Here is a 23,853-nt window from a genome sequence, read left to right as displayed (position 1 = left end):
CTCCACCTAGTTTTGTGTTGCCAGATAACTTGAAAATATTACATAGTCACCACATTAAAGTAATGACAAAGATTGTGGAATGCTGAGGCCGAAGCACTGATCCTTGCAGAACCCTAAGTCTGCCAACTGGAAAATGACCAGTTTATACCTAGTTAGAAATATGATACTTCTTGATTATGAGAATTTTTAAAAAACTTCAGATTTGGACAATTTCTGTATTGCAAAGGATTTATTTGAAAAAGTTCAACAGGTCTGGAGAACTGGAGTCTGCCTCATTCTGATTGTGACTGACTTATTTGCTCGCTTGAGTTTGTGAGAAAAGCTTTTAAAAGAATGATGAGATGTCATTTTATAATGTTAACTGCTAGACAAATAGTCTGAGTTTTCAAAGGAGCCTAGTGCTAAAGGTTACCTAGCAACAGCCAAACAGTTGGGAGTTTTCCAATGGTGTAAATTTCTAAACCTGATGGGTCAACTAAATTCTGCATAGATTAAAGAAAAGTAAATGCAGTGGAGGAATTCCTGGAGGAAACCCGTGCAGACACTGGGAGAATGTCTGTATAGATTTTGAACAGTCACCTAAAGCTAGAATTGAACCTGGATCCCTAGTGCTGTGAGACAGTAGTGCTAACCACCCAGCCACCATGCTGCTTGGTTAGAAGATTGTATCAGTAAAGTTGACTGTGCCTTGATCCTTACTAAGACTGGTTTATTGAATGGGTACTGGCAGGTACCATTCACATCAAAAGCAAAAGAGACAGAAGCTTCTGTTATATCAGCTGGGTATATCACTTTTGAGTCACGTCATTCAGGTTTAAAAATGCTCCAGCTACATTTGAAATGTTTACATAATTGTGTGTTTTATTTAGATGACATTAATGTACCATAAAACTTGGGATGAATTTGTAACACATTTGGAATCCTTATTCAAACGGTTACCTGATTTAATAAATCTTGCCAAGAGTGAGTTAATGAAAACAAATGTAACTTGCCTAGGACACATTGTAGAGCAAGTGTTGCAGTGAACAGCAAAAATAAAGGCTTTGATGGAACTCCCTGTTCCTAAAAGTAAATTAAGAATTGCGAGGTTTTTTTGTTTTTGTGGCTTCTTTCAGAAATTTGTGCTTAATACCAACATGATAGCTGCAGCTCTGATGGATTTATTATAAAGGTAACATGGTCCAGAATGCCAAACTGCTTTTGCAAAGCTGAAGGCAGTCCCGATGAATGAACACGTTGACAATCTCTGACTTGATCGAACCTTATAAGCTGGCATTTGGTGAGATTGACTTGAGGTTTGGGTACAGTATTGTTGCAAGATGAATTGGACATGGAGAAGCTAGCAGGGTGTTTTCCTAAGAAGTTGAATTAACATCAATAGAAATACTCTAATGTGGAAGAGGAAACTCTGGAATTGTTATGAACTGTTAAACATTTCAAAATTTTGTCTGTCATGACCACAAAGAAATGCTAATGTACACTGACCATAATCCAAAGGCCTTTGTGGAGAAATGTAAAACTCAAAATGGTAGACTATTTTGATGACTCTTGTTAATTCAACTTCCTACAGGAATTGTTCATATTACTGGAAAAGATGATTAATTGATGGCGTACTATCATGATGAATATAATGTTGCTGAAATAGTCTGGAGCAAGTTTTCTCTGCTATTCATTGAGATCATAGCTCATCTGATGATCCTCAACTCCACTTTTCTACCTTTGCTCTTTCCTACCTTTTTGATTCCCTTGACTGACGAAAAATCTGTCCGTCTCAGCCTTGTATATGCATAATAACCCAGCATTTGCAGCACTGCGGTAAAGAATTCCACAGATTCACTACCTTCAGAAATAAGAAATTTCTCCTCAACCCTGTACCAACTTGGTGTCCCCCTTATTCTGAGATTAAACCCTGTAGTCCTAGGTTTTTCCACAAGGTGAAACGGCATCTGCCCATCATCTTCCCATTCTCAGCATCTACCCAGTTAAGTCCCTTAAGAATCTGCTATCTGTGAATGTCATCTGTCTAAACTATTCTAAAAATCCAATGAGTACAACTTCCACTCACCAAAAAGGAAGTTTGTCCATACCTGCGATCGACCTTGTGAACTTTCTTTGGGCTGCCTTTAATGTCATTAAATCTTCCTTGGGTAAGGGAGATGTTCAAGGTATTCCACTTGCTCTGACTAGTGCCTTGTACAGTTTTCTAAGCTTCAAAGAGGATGGAGTATAAAATTAAGACTGACATTCCATTTACCTCCCATATTACTTGAGGAACTTGTACATATTTTAAACGTCATGCACAAACCTCCCGGATCCCTCTGTGCTGCCACTTGCTGCAACCTTTCTCTACTTGAATAGAGGAGCTGAATATTATTCTTCCATTAAAAGTGCATAGCTTTATATTTTCTCCATATTATATTCCACCTGCCAAGTTTGTGCCCACTCAGTCTGCCTGTATTTGTCTACCGTTCATTTGCTTCTTTCATTCAAGTGATTAATTGTAAATAATTACAGCCCCAGCACTGATCCCTGTGAAACTCCACTAGTTAAAAGTTACCATACTGAAAGTAAACTACTTATCCCAACTCTTCTATGTGCTGGCCAATCCTCTGTCCATTCTAACATACTATCCCAACATTATGGGCTCTTCTCTTACGAAGCAGCCTAACTTGTACCATTTCGAGCATCTTTTGGATGTACAAATGTATTGCTTCTACTGATTCCCCTGCTTGTTACCTCTTCGAATAACTCTAATAAATTTGTCAGGCATGATTTCCATTCATGAAGCCATGTTGAATCTGTTTGATTAGGAATACATAATTTTTCTGCCAACATGTCCTTTATAATACAGTCTGGGCAACATTTTCTCAATGGCAGATGTTAAACTAACTGTTGTTTTTAGTTTCCTTCGCTTTTTGAATAAGAGTGTTACTTTGTCAGTTTTCCAGCCGTTTGGGACTTTTCCAGAACCTAAGTATGCTTGGACAATTACTACCAATGCATCCATTGTCTCTACAGTTAATTCCTTTAATACAAAGAGATTATAAACAAATTGTATAAATCTTGTATAAAGAATGAATGAGGATGCATGAATGTATGTGTTATATTTACATTGTAATAAAACACATTTTGAAATGGCACTTTATTTCCCAAGGTTGGAGATATGTTGAGAACACATACTTGTGCTTTGAGAATTGGGGAAAATTGAAGATTTTGACAGTTTGTTGGTTGTATAAGTTTATGATTGACTTTTATCATTCAAAAAAAGCCACACAGTCATTTAAAAACTGGATTGTCTGCCATTCATAAAAAGCCACAAACTTGGCTTTAGTTCATTCAGTTCTTTGGGAGAAAAGCTTTTAAAAGAGAAATAAGGAATTGTCCAATGAACTTAATTGCTCAACGGCTTCTAAACCATTTTGATTCTGTTTTGCAACTGACTTGAATTGTTACTTGTGCATAAACTTGCATGGAAGCAATTCTCTGTCTTCCTTATCATCGGAATCACCAAGTTCCAAGAGTCAATATTTCTTTGTTTTTAGATTCATTCGTGGGATGAGGGTGCTGTTGGCTAGGCCAGCATTTATTTCCCATACCAGAGAGCTGTGAAGAGTCAACCACATTGCTGTAGGTCTCTGATCTCAAATTCTGAAAGCCAAACTTTTAAATGTTTTGTAACAGATGTCTAACTGACCTAGTACCTGGTCTTCCATCACTGCACACCCAAAAGCCATGTGATCTCATTGACAAGCTGAGGAGCTGTGAGAAAGTCACGTCATTGTACCCTTGTTTCTAATTGTCAGCCAGATGTTTTTCTAATTTGCCACCCATTGTTGCTCTGCAGAGGTGTCACTTCCCTCCTGTCTGTGTACAGGGATGTGTCCTGTTTTAGGATTAACAGGGATATAGACTAATTTGCCCATTGTCCCATCTAATCTAATTTTGCTCAATTCTGCTAGTTACATTCTCAAAAAAAAATTTTGTCAAACATGTTTTCCCTTTCATAAATCTGTGTTGACTTTGCCATTCCTATCATTATTTTTAGTGCCCGGTTATCGCAAACCTTCCATTAGATTCTAACATTTTCCCTTCCCTTCTACTAATAGCAGGCTGATAAGTCTGGAGTTTCTGGTTTATCTGTCTCTCTCTCCCTGCTTTCTTAAATCAAGTTAGATTTGCAAAATTGCAATCTTCAGCAACTACTCCAGAATCTGTAGATTTTTTTGCAAAATGATTTATGGACCAGACTAGACCCCATCACGATATTTTAAGAAGGTAGCCTAGACCCTAACTTTCTTATTTTAAAGGTAGATGTGAAATGCATGATGCAGCTGGTCAAACTACTCGACGTTAAGCAAAATACAATTTATTTAAACGCTTTAATTAAAATACAAATGAAAGAGGAATTTAGACTAACAGCTATTAGAAAATTTAACCGAATAATAGATACAGTAACTATTACCAATTAACTGTTTGATTATATTAATATCCCATGAACACAGCCCTTGACAAAAAGGCAAATTTACACACAGATTCTTGCATATAGTTCTCCAACCCAGGAGGCAACAACATCGAGAGATTTCACAGAAAGTAGCAGCTAGGAATCCTTTTATTGAAGCTTCCAACCCTTCTGAGATCCAAAAGACTTCTAACTGCTACAGCTTAAAAAAAAATCTAGAAAGCCTGATCTGAGGGAACTGGCTATTCCCCTTCCATTGTTTACAACTGTTTAAAAAAAGTCCTAAATGCCTCCTAAATTGTTAACTTAAGCCATCTTCAATAGTCACTTCAGTACGTCTGCCTTTATAAATTGTCTTCAAAAGAACCCAGGACTAAGTAACCTTTTTAAAGCGACAGCATCATCACAATGACTACTAACACATCCACTCTTGTTGCAGGCTCAATTTTCAACACTGGGATGTAGACCGTCAGGTCCATGGGATGATCAACTTTTTCAGTCCCATTAATTTCTCCAATTTCACTATTGCTAATATCTTTTAGTTTCTCATTCTTGCTAGTCCCTTGGTTCTTTAGTATTTCTGGGAGTTTTCTTTATTACCTTCCTCTGTGAAGACAGACACACAGGCCTGATTTTTGACCCAAGTCTGGGGGGATACATTTGGCAGAAATCCTAGCTGAATGATCCAGACCTTTAAGAATTACCACTTGTATTTTAAATTTTCAGACTGGGAGAGCAGGCTGAGTTGAGAGTTGAGCCAGATGACCTGGGAATCCAAAAGGTTGCCCAGTTTCTGAGGCAGTCTGGAGGAAAATCCCCCATGAGGACACTGGTAATGTATGTAAGAGTTTTTTTTAAGACAGATGAAAATGAGCAGAAAGCATCCCTCTTGCTGTCATCTCCTCATTTTCTATGCCCAATGTATGCAACCATCCCATTGGCCCCTCTGATCCCCTCTGCCAACCTGTACTCATCTATCTATTCCCATAGCCCCTCATACCTTGATGCCAACCTGTGATCAAATCACATGGCCTGTTAGAAAGATAAATAAAGTTACCACTCTATTCGTTACGTCATTATTGAAGAACGTCTCATTGATGCAGTTTCACTGTATTGGACACTTGTAAGAACAAAATCCTTATGAATATGGTTTCACTCAAGTGTTCAGGGACTTGACAAACATTTCACTTGTGGTTGATATCCTATGTCAATGAATGTCTACCTTGAGTACTCAAAAACCTTAAGTCAATAAACATTTTAATTCAATAAGCAGGTGGAGCTGTCTATTAATTGGCATCCCATTGTGAACATGGTAGTTTCAGAAGTCAATATAAATGGATTTATATAGCCAAGCATTCTCAAATACCCTAGCAATGTTTTTTAAACTAGTTTTGTTTTTAGCAGTTTCTTGACAACTTTAAATCCCAATGAGTTTATGCGCTTTTTAAACGCGTGATTTTTCACAATCCCAAATGCCTTACCTGTCCAACAGGTGAGAAATGTTAAACATTCCACCCCTTAGTCCTGCTCATCCTAGCTCACTCACCCAATTCCCATTCATGCAAGTTCATATAACCTAATACTCTGCCCATCACCAAATCCCTTATACCTCTATGCTAACTTAATGCCTATTTCCACCTTTTTGCCCTTCACGTACCATGCCAACTCCTTCAGTATTGAGTGCAACTCCAACAATATTTAGGGAGCTTGACAACATCCAGGACAAGCAGCCCATTTGATTTGCATCACGTCTGACACCTTCAATTTTCATTTCTTCCACCACGGATACGTAGTTGCCAGTATCTTGTACCATAAATAAGATTCTCTTTCAACAGCATCTTTCAAACTCATGATCTCTACTACTTGGATAACGAGCATCTGGTACATGGGTGCGCCACCACCTAATGATTTTTCCTCCAAAACCAACACCAGTCTGATTTGGAACCATGTTGCCATTCATTCTGTTACTGAGTGAAAATCCTGGAAACTCCCTCTTGAACAGAACTGTAAATGCCTGTACACCTAAAGGACTGCAGTGGTTCAAGAAAGCCGATCACTGCCAGCTTTTTAAAAGCAATTGGGAATGTGTAATAGCTACTTGCTAGTGGTGTCCATATCCCAAGAATGGACAAACACCTCTTCAAGAACACATGCTCATACATGAAAAAAAAAGGTATGTTACTTAAATTTCCATAATTGCAGGTTACAATGTTATTCCATATTTTCTCAATAGTTGATTGAGAAAAGCATTATCATTCATTATTTTTAACAAGCTCTTAATTGTGGTCACTTCTCCCTAAAGATTTCTTTAAAACTGGACTATTAATTAGCCCTTTCTCATTGCACAACATTGGATCTAAAATAGCCTGTTCTCTCGTTGGTTTCTCAACCTATTTAGCCTGTTCTCTAGTTGGTTTCTCAACCTATTATTTTCATTTTCCTTGAAAGTGGAGTCACAGGTAGACAGGGTGCTGAAGATGATGTTTGGCAAGCTTGCCTTCATTGGTCAGTGCATTGAGTATCAAAGTTGGGATGTCATGTTGTGGCTTTACAGGACATTGGTTAGGCCAGTATTGGAATACTGCACGCAATTCTAGTCTCCCTGCTATTGGAAAGATTGTTGTGAAACTTGAAAGGGTTCAGAAAAGATTTACAAGGATGTTGGTGGGATTGAAGGGTTTGAGCTACAGGGAGAGGCTGAATAGGCTAGGACTTTGAGTCAATAAATGTGGAGCTGGAAATGCACAGCCGGTCAGACACCATCAGAGGACCAGGAAAATTAACATTTTGGGCCAAAACCCTTCGCCTGGACTGGGACTTTTTTCTTGGAGCTTCAGAGGCTAAGGGGTGATCTTACATAGGTTTATAAAATCATGAGGGGCATGAATACGGTGAATAGCCCAATGTCTTTTCCCAGGGTTGGGGAATCCAAAACTAGAGGGCGTAAGTTTAAGTTGAGAGGGGTAAGATTTAAAAGGGACCTGAGGGGCAACTTTTTCACACTGGGTGGTGCTTGTATGGAATGCACTGCCAGAGCAATTGTTGGAGGCTGGTACAATTACAACATAAAAAGGCATCTGGATGGGTGTATAAATAGGACGAGTTTAGAGGGATATGGGCCAAATGCTGGCAATGGAACTAGACCAGTTTAGGAAATCAGATCAGCGTGAACAAGTTGGACTGAAGAGTCTGTTTCCGTGTTGCGTAACTCTATGACTATGACTCTATTTATATTCCACAGATTTAATGCTAATTAAATTTACCCACTTTTTATATAGAATATGGACTCTTGGTTACTGTATTGCATTTGTTACATGCACTGTTAACTTCTTGATTTACACTGTGCTGTACATTACCGTTGCTATCTGAGCCATGAGCAACAACTGAGATTTGCTGCCCCTTGCGGTTTCTCAGCTCAACCTGAACCGATTCTATGTCTTGATATTCTGATTTAAGATCCTCTGTCACGAACATTCTAATTTCATCATTTTGTTGGTAGTGTTAGTTCATTTCCTCTTTGCTTGTCCTTCCTAAATGTAAAATGCTGTTGACTATTCATTTCCTGGTCTTGGACATCCTGCAGCCATGTCTTTTTGGTTTTCCTACGTCTGAATTTATATATTGTCCCTTCCTGCCATGCAGGTTAACAATTCAGTTATTGCTAGACTGCCTTATCCTCAATTTATCACCTCTTTCCTCACTTGATTCCTGACCCCCACTATATAGTTTAAAGCCTTCTCTACAATCTTAGTTATGTGACTCGTTAGAATCTTTGTCTCAAAACAGTTCAAGTGAAGATTGTCCCAGTGGTAGAGCCCTTAGTCTCCCTAGTATTGGTGCCAGTGCCCCATGTGAAGTTTCAGCCATACGTTTAATTCTGTAATCTTTTATATTCTACTCCAATTTGATTACTGCTCAGGTATTAATAATCCAGAGTTTGTTGCATTTTGAGGATCTGCATTTCAATTTAGCCCCTCCCTACTCATAATCTCTAATCAGAGCCTCTCTCTTTGACCTGCCTTTTATATTGGCACCTATATGGACCACAATAACTAGTTCCTTCCCCTACCACTTCACATTAGCGAAGGTGATGGCATACTGTTAATGTTACTGGTCAGTAATCCAGAAGTCTTGGCTTATGCTGGGCAGGTGTGGGTTTAACTCCCACCACGGCAAACAGTGGAATTGAAATTCAATTAATTAAAAAAATGTGGAATTAAAAATTAATCTAATGGTGGCCATGAAGCCATTGTTGATTTGTCATAAAAACCCATCTGGTTTACTCATGTCCTTTTTAGGGAAGAACATCTGGCTGTACATGGCTGTCTTACATATGACTCAACGTAATATTATTGACTTCTAAATGTTCTCTGAAATAGCCTGGCAAGCCATTCAGTTATCTAAGCCAAGGAAAGGAATGACCACCTGGCATCAACCTAGGGATTGATAGGTTGGGAAGAGGAAGTTGAGTGTCTGTAAAAAGATATTTATATGTTGTGAGTGGGCAAAAAATTAGCAAATGGAATAAATATGGGAAAATGTGAACTTGTCGTCTTTCATTAAAATGCAGTTAGTATTCCGATACAGCAAGTTTATAAGAAATGCATATAGATTGTTAGTGTTTATTGTAAGGGATGTGCAGTATTAAAAACAGGAAAGCTTTACTGCAGTGTTACGGGGCCATGGTGAGATTTATTTGGAGAAGGGTCACTGCTTTCTTTTCACAGAAGAACTAGGGGCCATAGTAAAAGAATGAGAGATCTTTTTAGACTGAAATGAGGAATTTCTTTTCTCTGAATGTTGTTAGCCTGTGGAATTCCCTTTCCTGAAAGCAATGGAGGCTGTGACATTGAATTTATTTAAGGCAAAGTTATAAGATTTTTTGATAGACGAGATTTCAGGGGCTGTTGGGGCAGATACACGAGTCGAGTTGAGACCACAACTAGATCAGCCATAATCTGATAGAATTGCAGAGTAGGTTCTAAGGGCCAGAAAGTCTAGTCCTGCTCCTAAATCCTATGTTCGTATAAACCGATAATCTTAACAATTTATATTGTTGGCCAGTCAGATGGAAGTATTGTTTCTTTCTCTGTTGGGGCTTGTGGTTTTTACAATTACAAGATCTTCAACTACAGCTGCGTGATGAGGCCTTTCTTTCTCAAAACATTTGTTTTGAGTGTAGTCGAATGTGTTTTACGAAGGAAATGAGTGCACAGATCTTTTAGGTCTACTATTTTGCAAGCTTTCTTTTAAAAGAAAAAGTCGTCATATTGATTTCTGATCTTTTCTCTTTCCTTTCACTGAAGGGATTAACTACTTGTTAGTAAATCTCAGGGATTGTTTAACTTGAACTCAAATCCCAATATTAATTTGTTAATTTGAAACTTTAATCAATAAGGCAGTATAGTAACTCAAGAAACTTACTTGGGGTACACATGAAACTTCTAAAGCAAGGCAGCTACTTTACAGGTCTGCTATGGCTTTTGCTTATTCAGCTTAGAGTACAGCTTAACAACTGCCCCCTTCCAGACTGCTGGAAGGAGATGCTGTCATTTGTAAGTTGTTTATAGTAGTTTGGCGATTTGTATTGCTTGAATTTTTGTGGATCTGGTGATCTCAACTAGGAGTAAAGGAAATTGAGGATTTAGGAAGAGTGGGTATGAGGGAAACAGCAGGAATCCAGCAGGTGAAGAAGACAGGATCAGGAAAGGGGACATTGGAGCAGGAGAGTGGTGCCAGGGAATGGGGAGAAACTCATTCTGACACCGTCTCTTCTGTGAATTTCACCCCTCTCTGGAATCTACTGGATTTCGGTGCTTGTAAGCCAATAAACTGCAGGTCTAGCTCTTGGTGCCTTGATCTCGGAATCTGCTCCAATTCTCCTGACCTCCTCTTCCTCGTTTAATGTCCAGATTTCCCAATCCTTCCAAAATTAAATAATGCAATGGTAAAAATGGCTTGACTTGGTGAAATAAAGCTTTATAGTATTTTTTAATAAATAGTGACCTGATGTTGATGTGACAAGTGTGCTTGGTTTCTTTTTTCTGTTTAAGTTCCTTCTATTGCTGGAGAAGCAGCAGGCAAGAAGAATGCCTTCAAACATAAGAATTATAAATATAAATAGGCCATTTGGCCACTTAAGCCTGCTATACTATATATTAAGATCATGCTGATCTGTTCTTATTTTGAATTCCATGTTTTCCAATGACCCGTGATTCCCTTGCCTAACGAGACACTATCCACCTCAGTTTTAAAAATATTCAATGCCCTTGCATCCTTTGCCTCCCTGCTTCCGCCTTACTTCTAAGGCATGTGTTCCAGAATTGCATAACCCTCAAGGGAAAAAAAGATTCTCATCAGAAGGGGATTTTACTTGTACTGAAAGGACTAACTCTAATTTTTAAACCATTCCCTAGTTTTGGATTCGTCCACAAGAGGAAACATCATTCTATATTCGCCTTGTCAAAATCACTCCCCATCATTTAAACTTCGATCAGATTATCCTTGATTCTTCTAAGCTCCAGCAAAAACAAGCCCAACCTCCTTCATTTAAGAAAATTCACTGATTGCAGGTTTTAATCTATAAAGCTCCTCCAAAATACATTTACATCCTTAAATAAGGGGATGCGTGCAGTATTCAAAATGTTGTCTCACCAATGCTTTGCATAACAGAAGCATAACATCCTTCCTTTTATGTTCATTTTTTCTTGTAATATAAAGCAGAAAAGCTGGGGCATGGTCAATCAGTTGATCTTTTTGTCTTTGAAGCAAAGGTCCTGTTGAACAAGTTGGATGAAATGACAGAAAAATAGTGTTAACCTGCCTGAATTTATATTGTCAAGCTATGATTCTAAACAAAATAGGTTTATATACTTTGTGATTGTTGAATTTGACTTACAGTAGGTGATGGTTTACAAGTCTATACTTGAAGCTGGAAAATATTCCTCCAAAAACTGGAGTTGACTTGCACGTTGATTACACCAGTGGTACTCTTTAGTAGTTGTTGATGGCATTTCAAAGTGTTTGGTGCAAAGAATGGGTGTGCCTCAAATTCTGAGCATGTCCATAGTAGAGGCACATGACCTGTATGATCCCTTACACCCAGTTAGTTATGAGGTAACAGTAAGTAAAACATACATTTGTGGGGTGAATCATTTGAGGCTGACCATTATTGAGAGGATTAGCATATAATGATTGAAAAGGGGGATTTGACTTGTACGTTGATTATATGTAAAAACAGATTTTGCTTTTGTTCTGGAAAAATGAAGTTTTCTTCCATCCTGGGTCAGTTTGTACCTTATGATTCACAGTAATATATTAGCAGACCTGTATCTGCATGTATGTCTCATTTTGTTTTGAGGTTTTTTATGCCTTTTTAAACAACTTTTAGCAAATATACATATCAAATGTAGCAAAACCAATCATAGCTTCAGTGCAGAGTTGTACAACTTGTTACATTAGAATTTGATGTTTCTATCTCATGTACCCAATAATGAATCATGTGCTGGAATCAGCAATAAAGTTTAATAGTAGTAACAAACTTATGGTAAAAGAATTTATTTTAAAAAAAAAACATGGCAAAGGTTTTATGAAGATCTGTCACTTATGTGGCAAATCTGTAGCTGTTTTTATTCGGCATATTGCTGCAAATACTGTCAAGTGCACAGCAATCCTCACGATGGCCCCAACTAAACAGATTTTCACAAGCAGACCTACAATCTGAATTTGAGCTCTAAGCAAGCTTGCCATGAACTTATACACGTAACCACCCAGCCTTGCCTGAGAAAGTGTTAGATGACACTGCTGAGAGCTGATGATATCTAGGTCACTGATGGTGTTAATGAATTACATCTGCTCAGTCCCCCTTCCTGGTTTTCTCCATGACGTCAATACATAATAGTTAATAAATGAATTGTGTATTCTGATGTACCAATTACAAATCTATATCATGTTTAACATTTTTTAAATTTTTGTTCTTGAGGCTGATCATTTGTTTCACCGTCCTGTAAAATGTGACTGATTACAACAGCTCGTTTTGTACTTTAATTCTTTTTGAATCTGGCTAAAATATTCCCCTGTTGATTTCTCATAGAAAGGTCATTGGACTATGTGGTGAGTGCTCGTGGGAATGAAGACTGTCATTTTCCTGCCTCTTGCACCCGCCAAAATAAAAGTACCAGTAATTCATCTGAATCCAATGCTGAGCAACAGGAAATGAGTGCTATAAGGCATCGTTTTCTCATACTGCTTAAAGGCTGACCTCAGGAATGTTAGAAAAGAAATCCTACTTCAAAACTTTAACTTGTGTAGATATATTGACTTGTCAGCTTAACTAACTGCCTTTTTGAAACTAGTCAATTCCCAACTTTTGACGTTATGATCAGAAATGTTTTTATCCTGCAAATGTTGATTTCATGATCTTAAGCAAGGTAATCATATTGCTTTGAAAGTCTTATGCATTCAGTATGTTGCTATGAGCTTGAATGGACAGTCTGAAACACAATATATACACTAACTAGCCAAAAACAACGATGGAATGTCAAGATGGCACCTTAGTGCTATTGTTTTATGCTCGCTATTATTAAAATGCAAACTTTGAGATAGGGCTGTGTTTAAGAGGTCAAGTCAGAAGTTTTCAGAATTTCTTTTAAACAGAATTTAGGCCAAGTCAAAACACGTCATTTTTATAGGAAATCCTGATCACAACTTAAAATGACTTGGAGCTTTGAAATCAAATTTATATTAAATTAAGTTAAATTGAACTTGTTTCTAAAGTGGCATTTAGAAAAATTTTTTCCACTTGGCCTTTCTGAAAGGTTTATTGATTAAGGTACTGGTCAGTCCATTCATTGCATGTGACTTGTACTGAAATTCAATTATTTTGATTTTCAGTTGTCACTCTCTATGCAACTTTGGGAGGTCAAGCAATTGCACATGGTTTAAATGAAACTGAAGTCACACATATTATTACAAGCAAGAAACTTCTGCAAACAAAGCTAAAGGTAGGTCATGGAATGTTATTGCTGTTGGCTAGCTTTCTTTTTGTTTGTTTTCCATTGCTTCTGCAAGAGCTTAAACGTTCCTGTGATTTTATAAATCACTCAACGAATGAGAAATGTATTCTGATCATTTGATTGGGTGATTGGACAGTTTTTTATGATTTATGATTTATGATTTTTTATTTTTTATGATTTAATTGGCTTATGTTCACAGTAATTTTCAAATTTAAGAACTTCCAACAATGTGAAACATGCAACTCCATTTTTTTCAGCTTATTTTTAATCGATAAAATGTTGCCCGATTTTGGAATTGCTGAGTAAATGGTCTTAATGTAATAAAAGCAAAGAAAAGTCTGACTTTATTGTATAAGGACGAAATGCTGAAAATACTCAGCAAGTTGAACGTCTGTGGTGTAGAGGCAGAGTCAACAGATGAGATTTTAACTCGCTCAAAATACATTCATTAGCATGAAATTAAAGAGGAGCAAAATATTTCAGGTTATCCTACTGGAACTGGAAAAAGTTTCTTTAAAAGAACAACTGGTTTTACTGACCTGGGTATTTCCAGTAGTACTAGTTTTTGATGTAGTATTTTGTATTGGTACATTAGCTTTTAAAGTGTGGCAGTCCCTTTACCAATGTTGGCTGCATTTGAAATCAGTTTTTAAAATTATATTGAAGTTAGTGCCTCATTCAGAATAACTTAGCTGTTAAATGTTGTATGGTTCATAAGAGCCAATGAAGAATGAGATAAAATTATAATATTTTAACTTGCAGTGTTTACTGTGCAGCTGTGTTTTGAATGCCGTTAAATTGGAGTGGAGACAGTGATGTAGTACTAATGTCACTAGATGAGTAATCCAGAAACCCTACTAATGTACTAAGGATATGTGTTTGAATACCACCATGAAATATGAATGCAGCACAACATGAAATGAAAAGCTGTTCTATAATTTACCATCCTTATCTGATTTGGCCTACATGTGACTCCAAACACAGCAATGTGGTTGACTTCTAACTGTCCTCTTGAAATGGCCTAGAGCACCTGTTAAGTTCAATTAGGTTGTAGACATGCTCGCTGAGCCAGTGGGTTTGCTTGCAAATGTTTCATCACCCTGCTTGGTAACATTGTCAGCGTGTCGGTGTTCTGTCCCACTTGTTATTTATATGCCTTAGTAGACCCTATGCACAAACCACTGAGAAACAGAACTGGAAGTGGTACTAACCACCCCAACAAAGTGAGGCATATAAATAACCAGGGGGACAGAACACCAACGCGTCACCAGAGGCGCACGTTATGTTACCTAGCAGGGTGACGAAAATGTTTGCAACCAAACTCCCTAGCTCGGCGAGCATGTCTACAATCTCATTCACAACCCGAGCCACAAATCTTAAAATTTAAGTTCAGTGAGAGATGGCGAAACCGATGCCACCCTTACTAGCGACTTCATATTGTATGTAAGAATGGGAAAAAAGTATCTGTTTTAGTGCACAAGAGATGATTTTGAATAGTTTTTGACTATTATCAATTTGGTGGCTAAATGTCTTTGTTAGTTATCCTTTTAGCATCTGCTGTATCCTTTTTTAAAACCCTGTATTACTATGAATAGTATTCAAGATTAACCTTGCCTAAAGCAATCAAATATTTTATATGCTACAACAAAATTGCCTGTTACTATCTTAGGCAGAGGATTTTTAAACTTTGTTAGAACAATCCGTTTATGTACAGCAGTTCCCCTGGTGCCTTTTGTAGCAGGACAAGAGCTATATATTGTATTGCAAGCATGATTTGATTAGTACATTGTACACCCTCAACATAACCTCAGTAGATTCATAGTGTTATGTATCTATAGATATTATTTGAAGTTTTGTCATTGTCTCATCACATTACCCGAGATCGACAAGAATAACTATAAGGATATTTTGAAAGAGGGAATACCAATTTTCAGCCAAATAAGTTTGAATGCAGATATTTGAAGTGATGGATCTGGAATCATCTCGGACTTTTCATTCTTTCCCATTTCTGTTTCACAGGAAATCCTAATTAATGTTCCAAAACTACAGCATATCATAATCGTTGATGATAAACCGACAGCCTGGTCTGAATATCCCCGTGGCATCATGGTTCACAACATGGCAGCAGTGGAAGCATTGGGGGCAAAACCAGAAAATTGTGTGTAATCTACTTTCTTATTTCTTCATTTTTACTTGTGGACTTTGTATTTATATATCTCAATGCAGAGAAACACTGTTTCTAAGGTTATTTTTTATCCATCTAATACAAAAGCAAAAATGCTGGAAATATGCAGAGATCTGTCAGCTTCTGAAAAAGTAATGTTTGACATTTTATGATTGAATCTCTTCACATCTGTTGAGGTTTTGAATGTGTTTCTAACTGAAATATTAAGGTTTTGATTTTAGACTTAGGCCTGCTGTATATTTTCTCTATTTTCTTTATTTTAGACTTAACAGCATTTCCGAGCTTCTCTTTGTTAATGCAATATATTGGCAGTTGGTAAACAGGATGAAATATTCAGACTTGCTATACATAATTTAATAAGTAAGGAGCATTGGGATATCTTGATGAGGACAACTATGATGAGGAATAGGATTTGTTTCTTTGCTGGCATTCCTAATTAGATGCATGGTCAAAGAATCTTCAATGTCCATTAATTACAGGAATAAAGTTCTGAGTGAGACTGGTTAACTAATGCTAGCTTCAATTAAATTTAAAGTTTTGCGGTAACAATGGAAGTGGGTTCAGATTGCATAATGGTTTCCAAACCTATTGTCTTGATGCTGACAGACACAAGGATCTGTGTTTTCTTGCCTCTGTCTTGAGTTGGGTGCAGGTGAAAGATCTTTGAAAATAGTGGGCTGGATCTGATTCTAAGAGTCTGCTGCATTATTATGGGAAAAGAATGCAGATGCATGCCTACATGCAGCATTCTTGCCCTGATGGGTTATATTGTGGGTGGAAGCATTTAAAATCTCCTGTAATTTTGATAAAGTCAAGCCTGTTTTGTTAGGAGAAGTGCTTTACAATACATGAAAAAGCCATGAACCATAAGGAAACCTTTGTCTCAAGACAGGAATCGAGCAAAAGTAGATATTCGGCATTCCCTTTGAAAAACATTGCTGCTCTTACCTTCTCAAAGTTGTCAATCACAAGCAATGGAAGACAGGTAGAGAAAACTTCAGTATATTCTTGATACCTGTGTGTTTGGACAATATTGGAAAACTTCAGAGAAAGATCAGATAAGGCTATTCTTGGAGCACAGCCAAGTATTCTTCTTGTTACCATCTGGCAACTGTATCAGCTTAAGCACTTTGATTAGCTGGTCAGATATCGGTTTCTTCCCAGATGATGTCTACATGAATTCTTAGCTGAGCTCTAAGAATAACTAATGAACTCAGCTCAGCAGAATTCTGTTTGTGCTGCTTCAAGGAGAGTATTTTGTATGTTTTTAAGCATGTAGAACCTGGTCAGTCTTTTGAAGAAGTTTTTTCGACAAGATTAAGAGGTGGGAATTGAATTGAAGGTTTTCTTAACGGGGCTTTCATTACTTGTGATCTATTGCCTTATTTATTTGCTCGTAAAACTGTCATTGTTTTTCAAAGGTATTTCTGATTGGCTGAGTTATTTCTCATGAGCTTTTCAAACTATTGGTAGTGTTATTATGTGGTTAATTGGCTTTGTACTTCATGCACACTGGATGATTGGGGATGTCAAGGGGTCAGGTGGGGACCTTGTTGAGGGCCTGAGCATTCAAAGTCATAAATACCGAGTGGGCTGATGTTCCACTGGGAATAAAGGAGGGCATTCTGGCTTCACTACCCCCTGCACACGCATGAGCACCCTCCATTGCCACGTCAGGCCTACCTCTAGAAACAGATGGTTTATTTTCCTGAAGGTACTGCAGGAGGGTTTCTGCTGGATGGAGACAGATCACATGGGCAGGAAATTCCTGACTTGGCATACTTCTCGTCTTTTGAAAATCTGAGCCAGGAAGTTTTTAACAAAGTTTGTTTTGCCTAGATTTGAATACTAGTCCAAAAATGAAGACGGCTGGTATAACACATTTGCTATACATTGGGCAGCTGATTTGTTTTACAAAACAAATCATGAGAAGTACTGGCTATCAATTTGTAGCTTCTGTGAGAATATTTTTCGTGTCAGTGGGAAGCTGTAGTAAGGATGACTAGTTTTGCTTATTTGACTGTGTGCCATGGTACAGTCTGCTAGCTTTTTCTTTAGAGCTGTAGTACTGAAAAGTGAAACGTCTGTCTTAAATCACTGCTCAGCAGAAGAAAACTGAATGTTGCACTTCTTTATTTTCACTAAATGTCAATATGTATTTCAGAAGAAGAACTTGAATGAATTACTTTTTTATTTTGTCCCTTTTGCTTTATAAATCAAATTTCCCATGCCTTGTTTTCCTTCTGGTGTATCCACCGCTGCGTCAAGGGCATGTGAATAAAGGGCAACTCCATTTAGTGGAGACCTAGCACATCTGGAGTTAATTACAACTACTAGATAGATTGTAGGGCTTTGTGCTTAAGCTTTAGAAAGCTACAATCCTGTAAAATAATGTGCATAGAATTGTTGTAAATTTTGTGCAACAGTTTAGCCTGGCGATGTTTGTAGAAAACAACTATGGTTGTGGAACAGCAACAAATTCAATGGATATGGCTTGTATGTAGCTGCTGTTAGATTTTGTTGCTCTATCTTTCACTTTAAGTCAATAATATTTTGCTACATTTGTTTCAGCCCTCTTTCTTAAAGCAGTTAAGGTTTCTTTATTAGATGGCACAGATGAAACAAAGTGAAACCTTACTTGTAAACAGTGATGGCTTTTCATCTCTTTTGGGCACTGATTTCTAAGGTGCGTGCTTCCTATTTGAAACAAGCCACTGCAATCTTGATCCATTCATTGGAGACCGTAGGTTCACAGATTTGAGTTGGCATTCTCGCTCAGGACAGAATGATGGAGGTTTCTTTTTGACTTTTTTTTTTGAATAATGCTCCAGTGTTTTTGCTTCAAGTTCAGTTTCATCCTCTACAACTGGCCATAATAAGAACATGTAAAATTGAAGCAGGACTGTGCCATTTGGTATTGAATCTGTTCTGCCATTCAGATTATGACTGATCTCCCTAAACACACTTTTCCTGCACTGTTTTCATATCCCTTGATATCCTTAATATTTGTAAACCTTCCCTCTTGAGCGCACTCAATGACTTAGTCTCTACAGCATTCTGGGGTACAGAATACCGAAGATGTATCATCCAGCATGCAGAAATCTCTCCTCGCCTCTGTGCTAATTACTATCATGTCCCCAATTCTAGACTTCCCACTCCCAGCTATTGAAAACATCCTTTATACAATTGTAACAATTCTGCATGTTTAATTAAATAATTTCTCATTCTCCTGAACCCGAGAGAATATGTGCCTAGTCAGTTCAATCTCTCCTGTTTTGATAATTCTGCCGTCTGAGGAATCCGCCTGTTGAACCTTGTTGCACACTGTCTGTGGTTAGTGTATCCTCCTTAGGTAAGGAGACCATAAACTCTGAATGCTAACCTAGGTGTGGTCTCACCAAGGCTCTATAGAGTTGCAGCAAGAGAGATCCTCATTGCTGTACTCAAATCCTTTAGGAATAAAGGCTGATGTCCGTTTGCTTTCCTAATTTCTTGCTGCACTTGCAGTCTAGCTTTTAGTGACTTTCAAATATGGGCACCCAAGCCCTTTTGGACATCTACACTTGCCGATTTCATCACTTAAGAAAACTGTCTGGGATCATGTGTAGTCTAATGCTTTCACTTTTGGTTATTCAACAAGGGGTTCCTTATTGCTCCAATCTGAATATATTTGGATAATAATTGGTTTGATTAACCAGACGTTATTAATTTAGTCAGATTCTGTAGTGCAGAATTCAGGTGGTACAATTTCATTCAAAGTTCATAACTTAACATTTTTCCACATTATATTCCACCTGCCTTGTTCTGACCCATTCAATCAGCCTATCTAAATCCCCTTAAAGCTACTTTTCATCCCTCTTATGACTCCCTATTTCCACCTAGTTTTGTGTTGTCAGTTGCCTTGGGAACATTGCATTTGATTTCCAAATTGAAATCATTGATATAGATGGTGAACAACTATGGCCGTATCCTATTCTTCTAGTCACATCCTCAAAAAAAAATCCTAATTGGTTTGCCAAGCATGATTTCCCTGTCATAAATTATCTTGACATTGGCTAATCCTACAATTATTTTAAATTAGTCAGTTCTTTATAATAGATTCCATAGCGTACACTCATTTTTCTTGAAGGCATCTTTAAAAAGACGAATGTTTTCATGGGAATTTGATGCTTTCAAAGTTGTCGAATTGTTTAAAATAATATCTTGAGTATTCCCAAAGGTCCTTTTGATGTATTACTAGTCGTCTACAAGTAAGCTTGTGTGCAGGAGTAATTACTAAATGAGCTAGCTTTGAATCTGTGAAATGGTTGGTAAAGGAAACAATGTTTGTTGTGCTGGTGAAAGTCTAACTAGGACAAAAGTACTTTATTTTCATCTTATTTTATAAATTCAAGAATTGGTTATTTTTCTATCATAGTGAATAGAGCACGGACCAAGCCTACATCTTTAGATATCGCTGTAATAATGTACACAAGTGGGTCTACAGGCTTACCAAAAGGAGTGATGATTTCACACAGCAACCTCATTGCTGGGATAGCAGGAATGTGTTCTAGAGTTCCTGAATTGGGGTATGTATTATTAATGATTTAACAGGGAAGTTTTACTTTCTTACATTGGGAAACTATCGTGAACTGCATTTAAAAATGCTTGATAATTATTTACAACTTTTATAAAGGGTACAATGCATGTACTGATATGAACTGTAATTTTTAATTGACTTTAGTAAATTGAAAAAGAAGGTGAAATTTAGATATTTGAAAGGAAAGAGAAATGAGTGTTCTGTTAATTCAAAATAACCCTACCACATCTTTACCTGTTTGGGATAATGTGAATTCTAATACTTCCACTTTTGGTGATTCAACAAAGGTTCCTTATAGCTCCAATCTGAATGCATTTGGATAATAATTGGTTTGATTAACCCAAAGTTATTAATTTAGTCAAATTCTGTGGTACCAAATTCAGGTGGTATAATTCTAAATCCTACTAAGGTAGAGATCTTCTAGCTATCTCTAGAGTCGGGTTATACTCTTACCTGAGTTGTATTGCTTCACGCTTTGTCAAATACTGAAGGTACAACTTGATCTTTGTGGATAGTCCAAAATACTCTTTCATACTGAATTATGATGTGATTACAAACATAAATCAACAGGGAGGGATAATTCTTCTCAATAGACAATAATTTGCTTTTATGTAGCTCTTACAGCAACTTCAGGACATTTAAAAGGGTTTTATAGCTAAAATGTACTTTTGAAATTTAAGTATATGTTAAATATTGGCCAAAGTTGGAACTAATCTACTGTTCTGAGAGTACCATGGGATTTTTTTAATATATCAGAGAACGGAATAAGAACTTGGTTTAAAAGTTGACCATGAAACATTTACTTAATATTGCATTGTGTACTGATTATAACAAGGTCATCCAGTTGGACCTCATAGAATGAGTTCCTTATTCAGGGTTATTAACCTGGTCCAAGCAGGGGGCCCTGGCTGACAGATATCAACTGGAGTGTCAGAGGTTTTGTTCGTTCTGAAAGCTGGTTTTGAGGAAGCCGCACTAGTGTCAAGTAACTATGCATGTGGCAAAAAAGTGGTGACTTGGTGACGGGATACTGGCCCCTGTGGAGTTATTTCACACTGACCTATTGGCTGAGTTTTTGTGCTTTAATGGAGCTTGAATGCAACCTTTTAAGTGACAAATGTTATTCAGCCAACATATTAATTGCGTCAAAAGCTGTTCAAACTCAAATGTTTTTCTAAGGCCCGTGTTTGGTGTAATTGTTGAAAACATGCTTTTATATTTTCTATGAAGACCAAAGGACACCTACATTGGTTACCTACCCCTGGCACACGTATTGGAGCTGAGTGCGGAAACACTTTGTATGGCTTGCGGCTGTTGTATTGGCTACTCCTCCCCTCAGACTTTGGCAGACCAGGTAAAGGTTTACCAATACGTTCATTTTTAAAATCACATTTCGACTGGTCGTAGTAGTAAAATGTTGCATTGATTTATCTGCAATATCTATTTTCTACTTCATTCACATTTATTCTTTAATTAGTAGCCTATGAATTGCTCTACCTAATATAGATGTACAAGACTTTTATCTGTACCTTCAAAATTTGAAAAATAGCATTTTATATTTTATTTACGAGAAGCTTTGACATTGTGTAGTGGCTAAGTAATTTGCACTGCTGAAAAATAGAAACAATTATCCTCAAACTGTATTTATAAAGGTTGAAATACACAATCTGAGTGGTGAAAGATACAATTGTCGTTTTGAAGGATAATATTTTCTTTTATTGTGTAAATAACCATTGTCTCTTTTGTAGTCTGCTAAAATCAAGAAAGGAAGCAAAGGTGATACAACAGTACTTAAACCAACACTATTGGCAGCTGTACCGGTAAGTTTTTTTTTAGATATTGGACATGTCTAGAGCAAGTTGTTGCAAAATATACTCCTAAGTCAACAGATGTTTTCATTATAATCACTGCTTGAGTTCATAATGCTTAATCCAAAAAGTCCATTAGTGATACCCTATCAGTTCCATTCAGGAGATCTGTTACTTGGACTGGGCAGAACCAATTGTTCTTTTTGTGAGAGATATCTGCATGTGGGTAATGGTGTCCACAAGTCAATGATTAAGATTGTCCTTGGGTACAAGGATAACGCTTTGCATTCATTTTCTTTTCTCTGAATGACACTGCATCGTACTGTTAAATTTAAAGCAGTGTGAGGGTGCATCTTTCATGAAGTTTCATATCATTTCATTCTGCCTCAGATTGGGGGTGTTTTATGACGCAGTTATGTTGCAACGTAACAGTTAGTGTTTCAGAGGGGCTAATTGGACATAAAAGAGGATGGTCAGAAAAGGGTTTGAGAAAGGGTTTTGAAGGCGAGATCATGTGTGGCCAGCAAAGTCTGTCTTTTTTAAGAACAGAGTACCAATGACCATCATTGCTAGGGGTGGGTGGGTAGGAGAGTCAAAAGACAGGAGGAGAGAGTGCAGAAGTAGTCCAAATTGAGGAAAGCAAAGCCGTAACCTGGGACGTTGAACTGAAGCAACAATAGTTACTGTTTATATCCTGTACCTGCGTAAAACTCATTTTCTTTTGGGTATGAGTTTTTAATGTTGGAACAAAAATGCACAAGTAAGGATGGGAAAATACTTAATAACCTTTTCATTTAGTTGTTACATAGTTTTACTATAATACCAGTTGATGGTAATACTGGATAAAATAGATTCCAGAATGAAACCTGGCCTGATAGACCAATGTTTTTACTTTTGCAGTTTGATTACTGCGGTGGTCAGTCATTGAACATATTCATACGATGCTGCAAATGGATTTTTAATAAAACAAATAAGCTAATTACACAAACAAAAAGTAAGTTATGTATAAATAAGACCACTTGGAAAGGTCTTATCATGAGCAGAAAAAAGAAATATCAACCCCTTTTTTTCTAGAAATATCAACCCCTTTTTTTCTAGAAATATCACTTACAGACATTTAACCCCAGTGAAGTATCCTTTCTGTCATCACGTCAAAAATTCCTTTCTAAAGTGATGCGGTCGTAAGCATTTCCTTTCAGCAACTTTCTGAACGTTCACCAGATGTGATTCTCTCTTCTCTCTGAGAAACTTAACTCACTGACTCTGCTCTGACTGACTGACTATTTGAGGCTGCGAAAACATCTTAAGACTTCTTCCCTGCTCTGTTGGCCATGAAGCTCCCAGAAACTAAACTGCCCTTCTGCTATGAATCATTTCTTCTGAACTTAGCCTAAACCCTAGCCTTCCCTTCTTTGCTTATTGAACTCAAGTCAATACTAAGCAACAATTATCTACCAGGTAGCTCAATAAGTCATTTAGCTTAAGTCACATGATGCCTAGGAGAGGCTGTCTTTCGCTTACAGTTCCAAATTACTTTTTTAAAAAATTCAGACCATCACAGCAATGAGAACCAAGAACACATCTACCTCCACTTCAGAGTCCAATTTCTCAAATTGTGATGAAAGTTTATTACATTATTTTGTTTGAACAAAAAGAAATTGCAATTCTTAATTCAGCAATTTGTAGTTAACTTTGTAATAAGGATTTTCCTTCTAGGTGCAAAAGCAGAAATTGCTGGAAAAACTCACCAAGTCAGGTAGCATCTATGAAGAGAAATCACTTAACAGTTCGGGTCCAGTGACCCCCCC

The 23,853-nt window shown here is 37.3% G+C and overlaps 1 protein-coding gene across 2 annotated transcripts in view; it reads left to right on the top strand.

Moving 5' to 3' along the window:
• acsl3a (acyl-CoA synthetase long chain family member 3a) overlaps window positions 1-23,853 on the top strand; it is a 111,511-nt gene that overhangs the window by 51,380 nt on the left and 36,278 nt on the right. For both annotated transcript variants that reach the window (XM_020528701.2, XM_048604247.1), the window contains 5 exons: window positions 13,352-13,461; window positions 15,493-15,631; window positions 20,076-20,226; window positions 21,468-21,591; window positions 21,986-22,057. In XM_020528701.2, coding sequence (XP_020384290.2) covers window positions 13,352-13,461; window positions 15,493-15,631; window positions 20,076-20,226; window positions 21,468-21,591; window positions 21,986-22,057 — 596 coding nt within the window. The remainder of the gene's footprint in view (window positions 1-13,351; window positions 13,462-15,492; window positions 15,632-20,075; window positions 20,227-21,467; window positions 21,592-21,985; window positions 22,058-23,853) is intronic.

The sequence above is a fragment of the Rhincodon typus genome, chromosome 13, assembly GCF_021869965.1.
Source record: "Rhincodon typus isolate 14 chromosome 13, sRhiTyp1.1, whole genome shotgun sequence".
NCBI lineage: Eukaryota > Metazoa > Chordata > Chondrichthyes > Orectolobiformes > Rhincodontidae > Rhincodon > Rhincodon typus.
The sequence above is the reverse complement of the archived record's forward strand: the minus strand, read 5'-3'. Positions and strand labels throughout refer to the sequence as shown.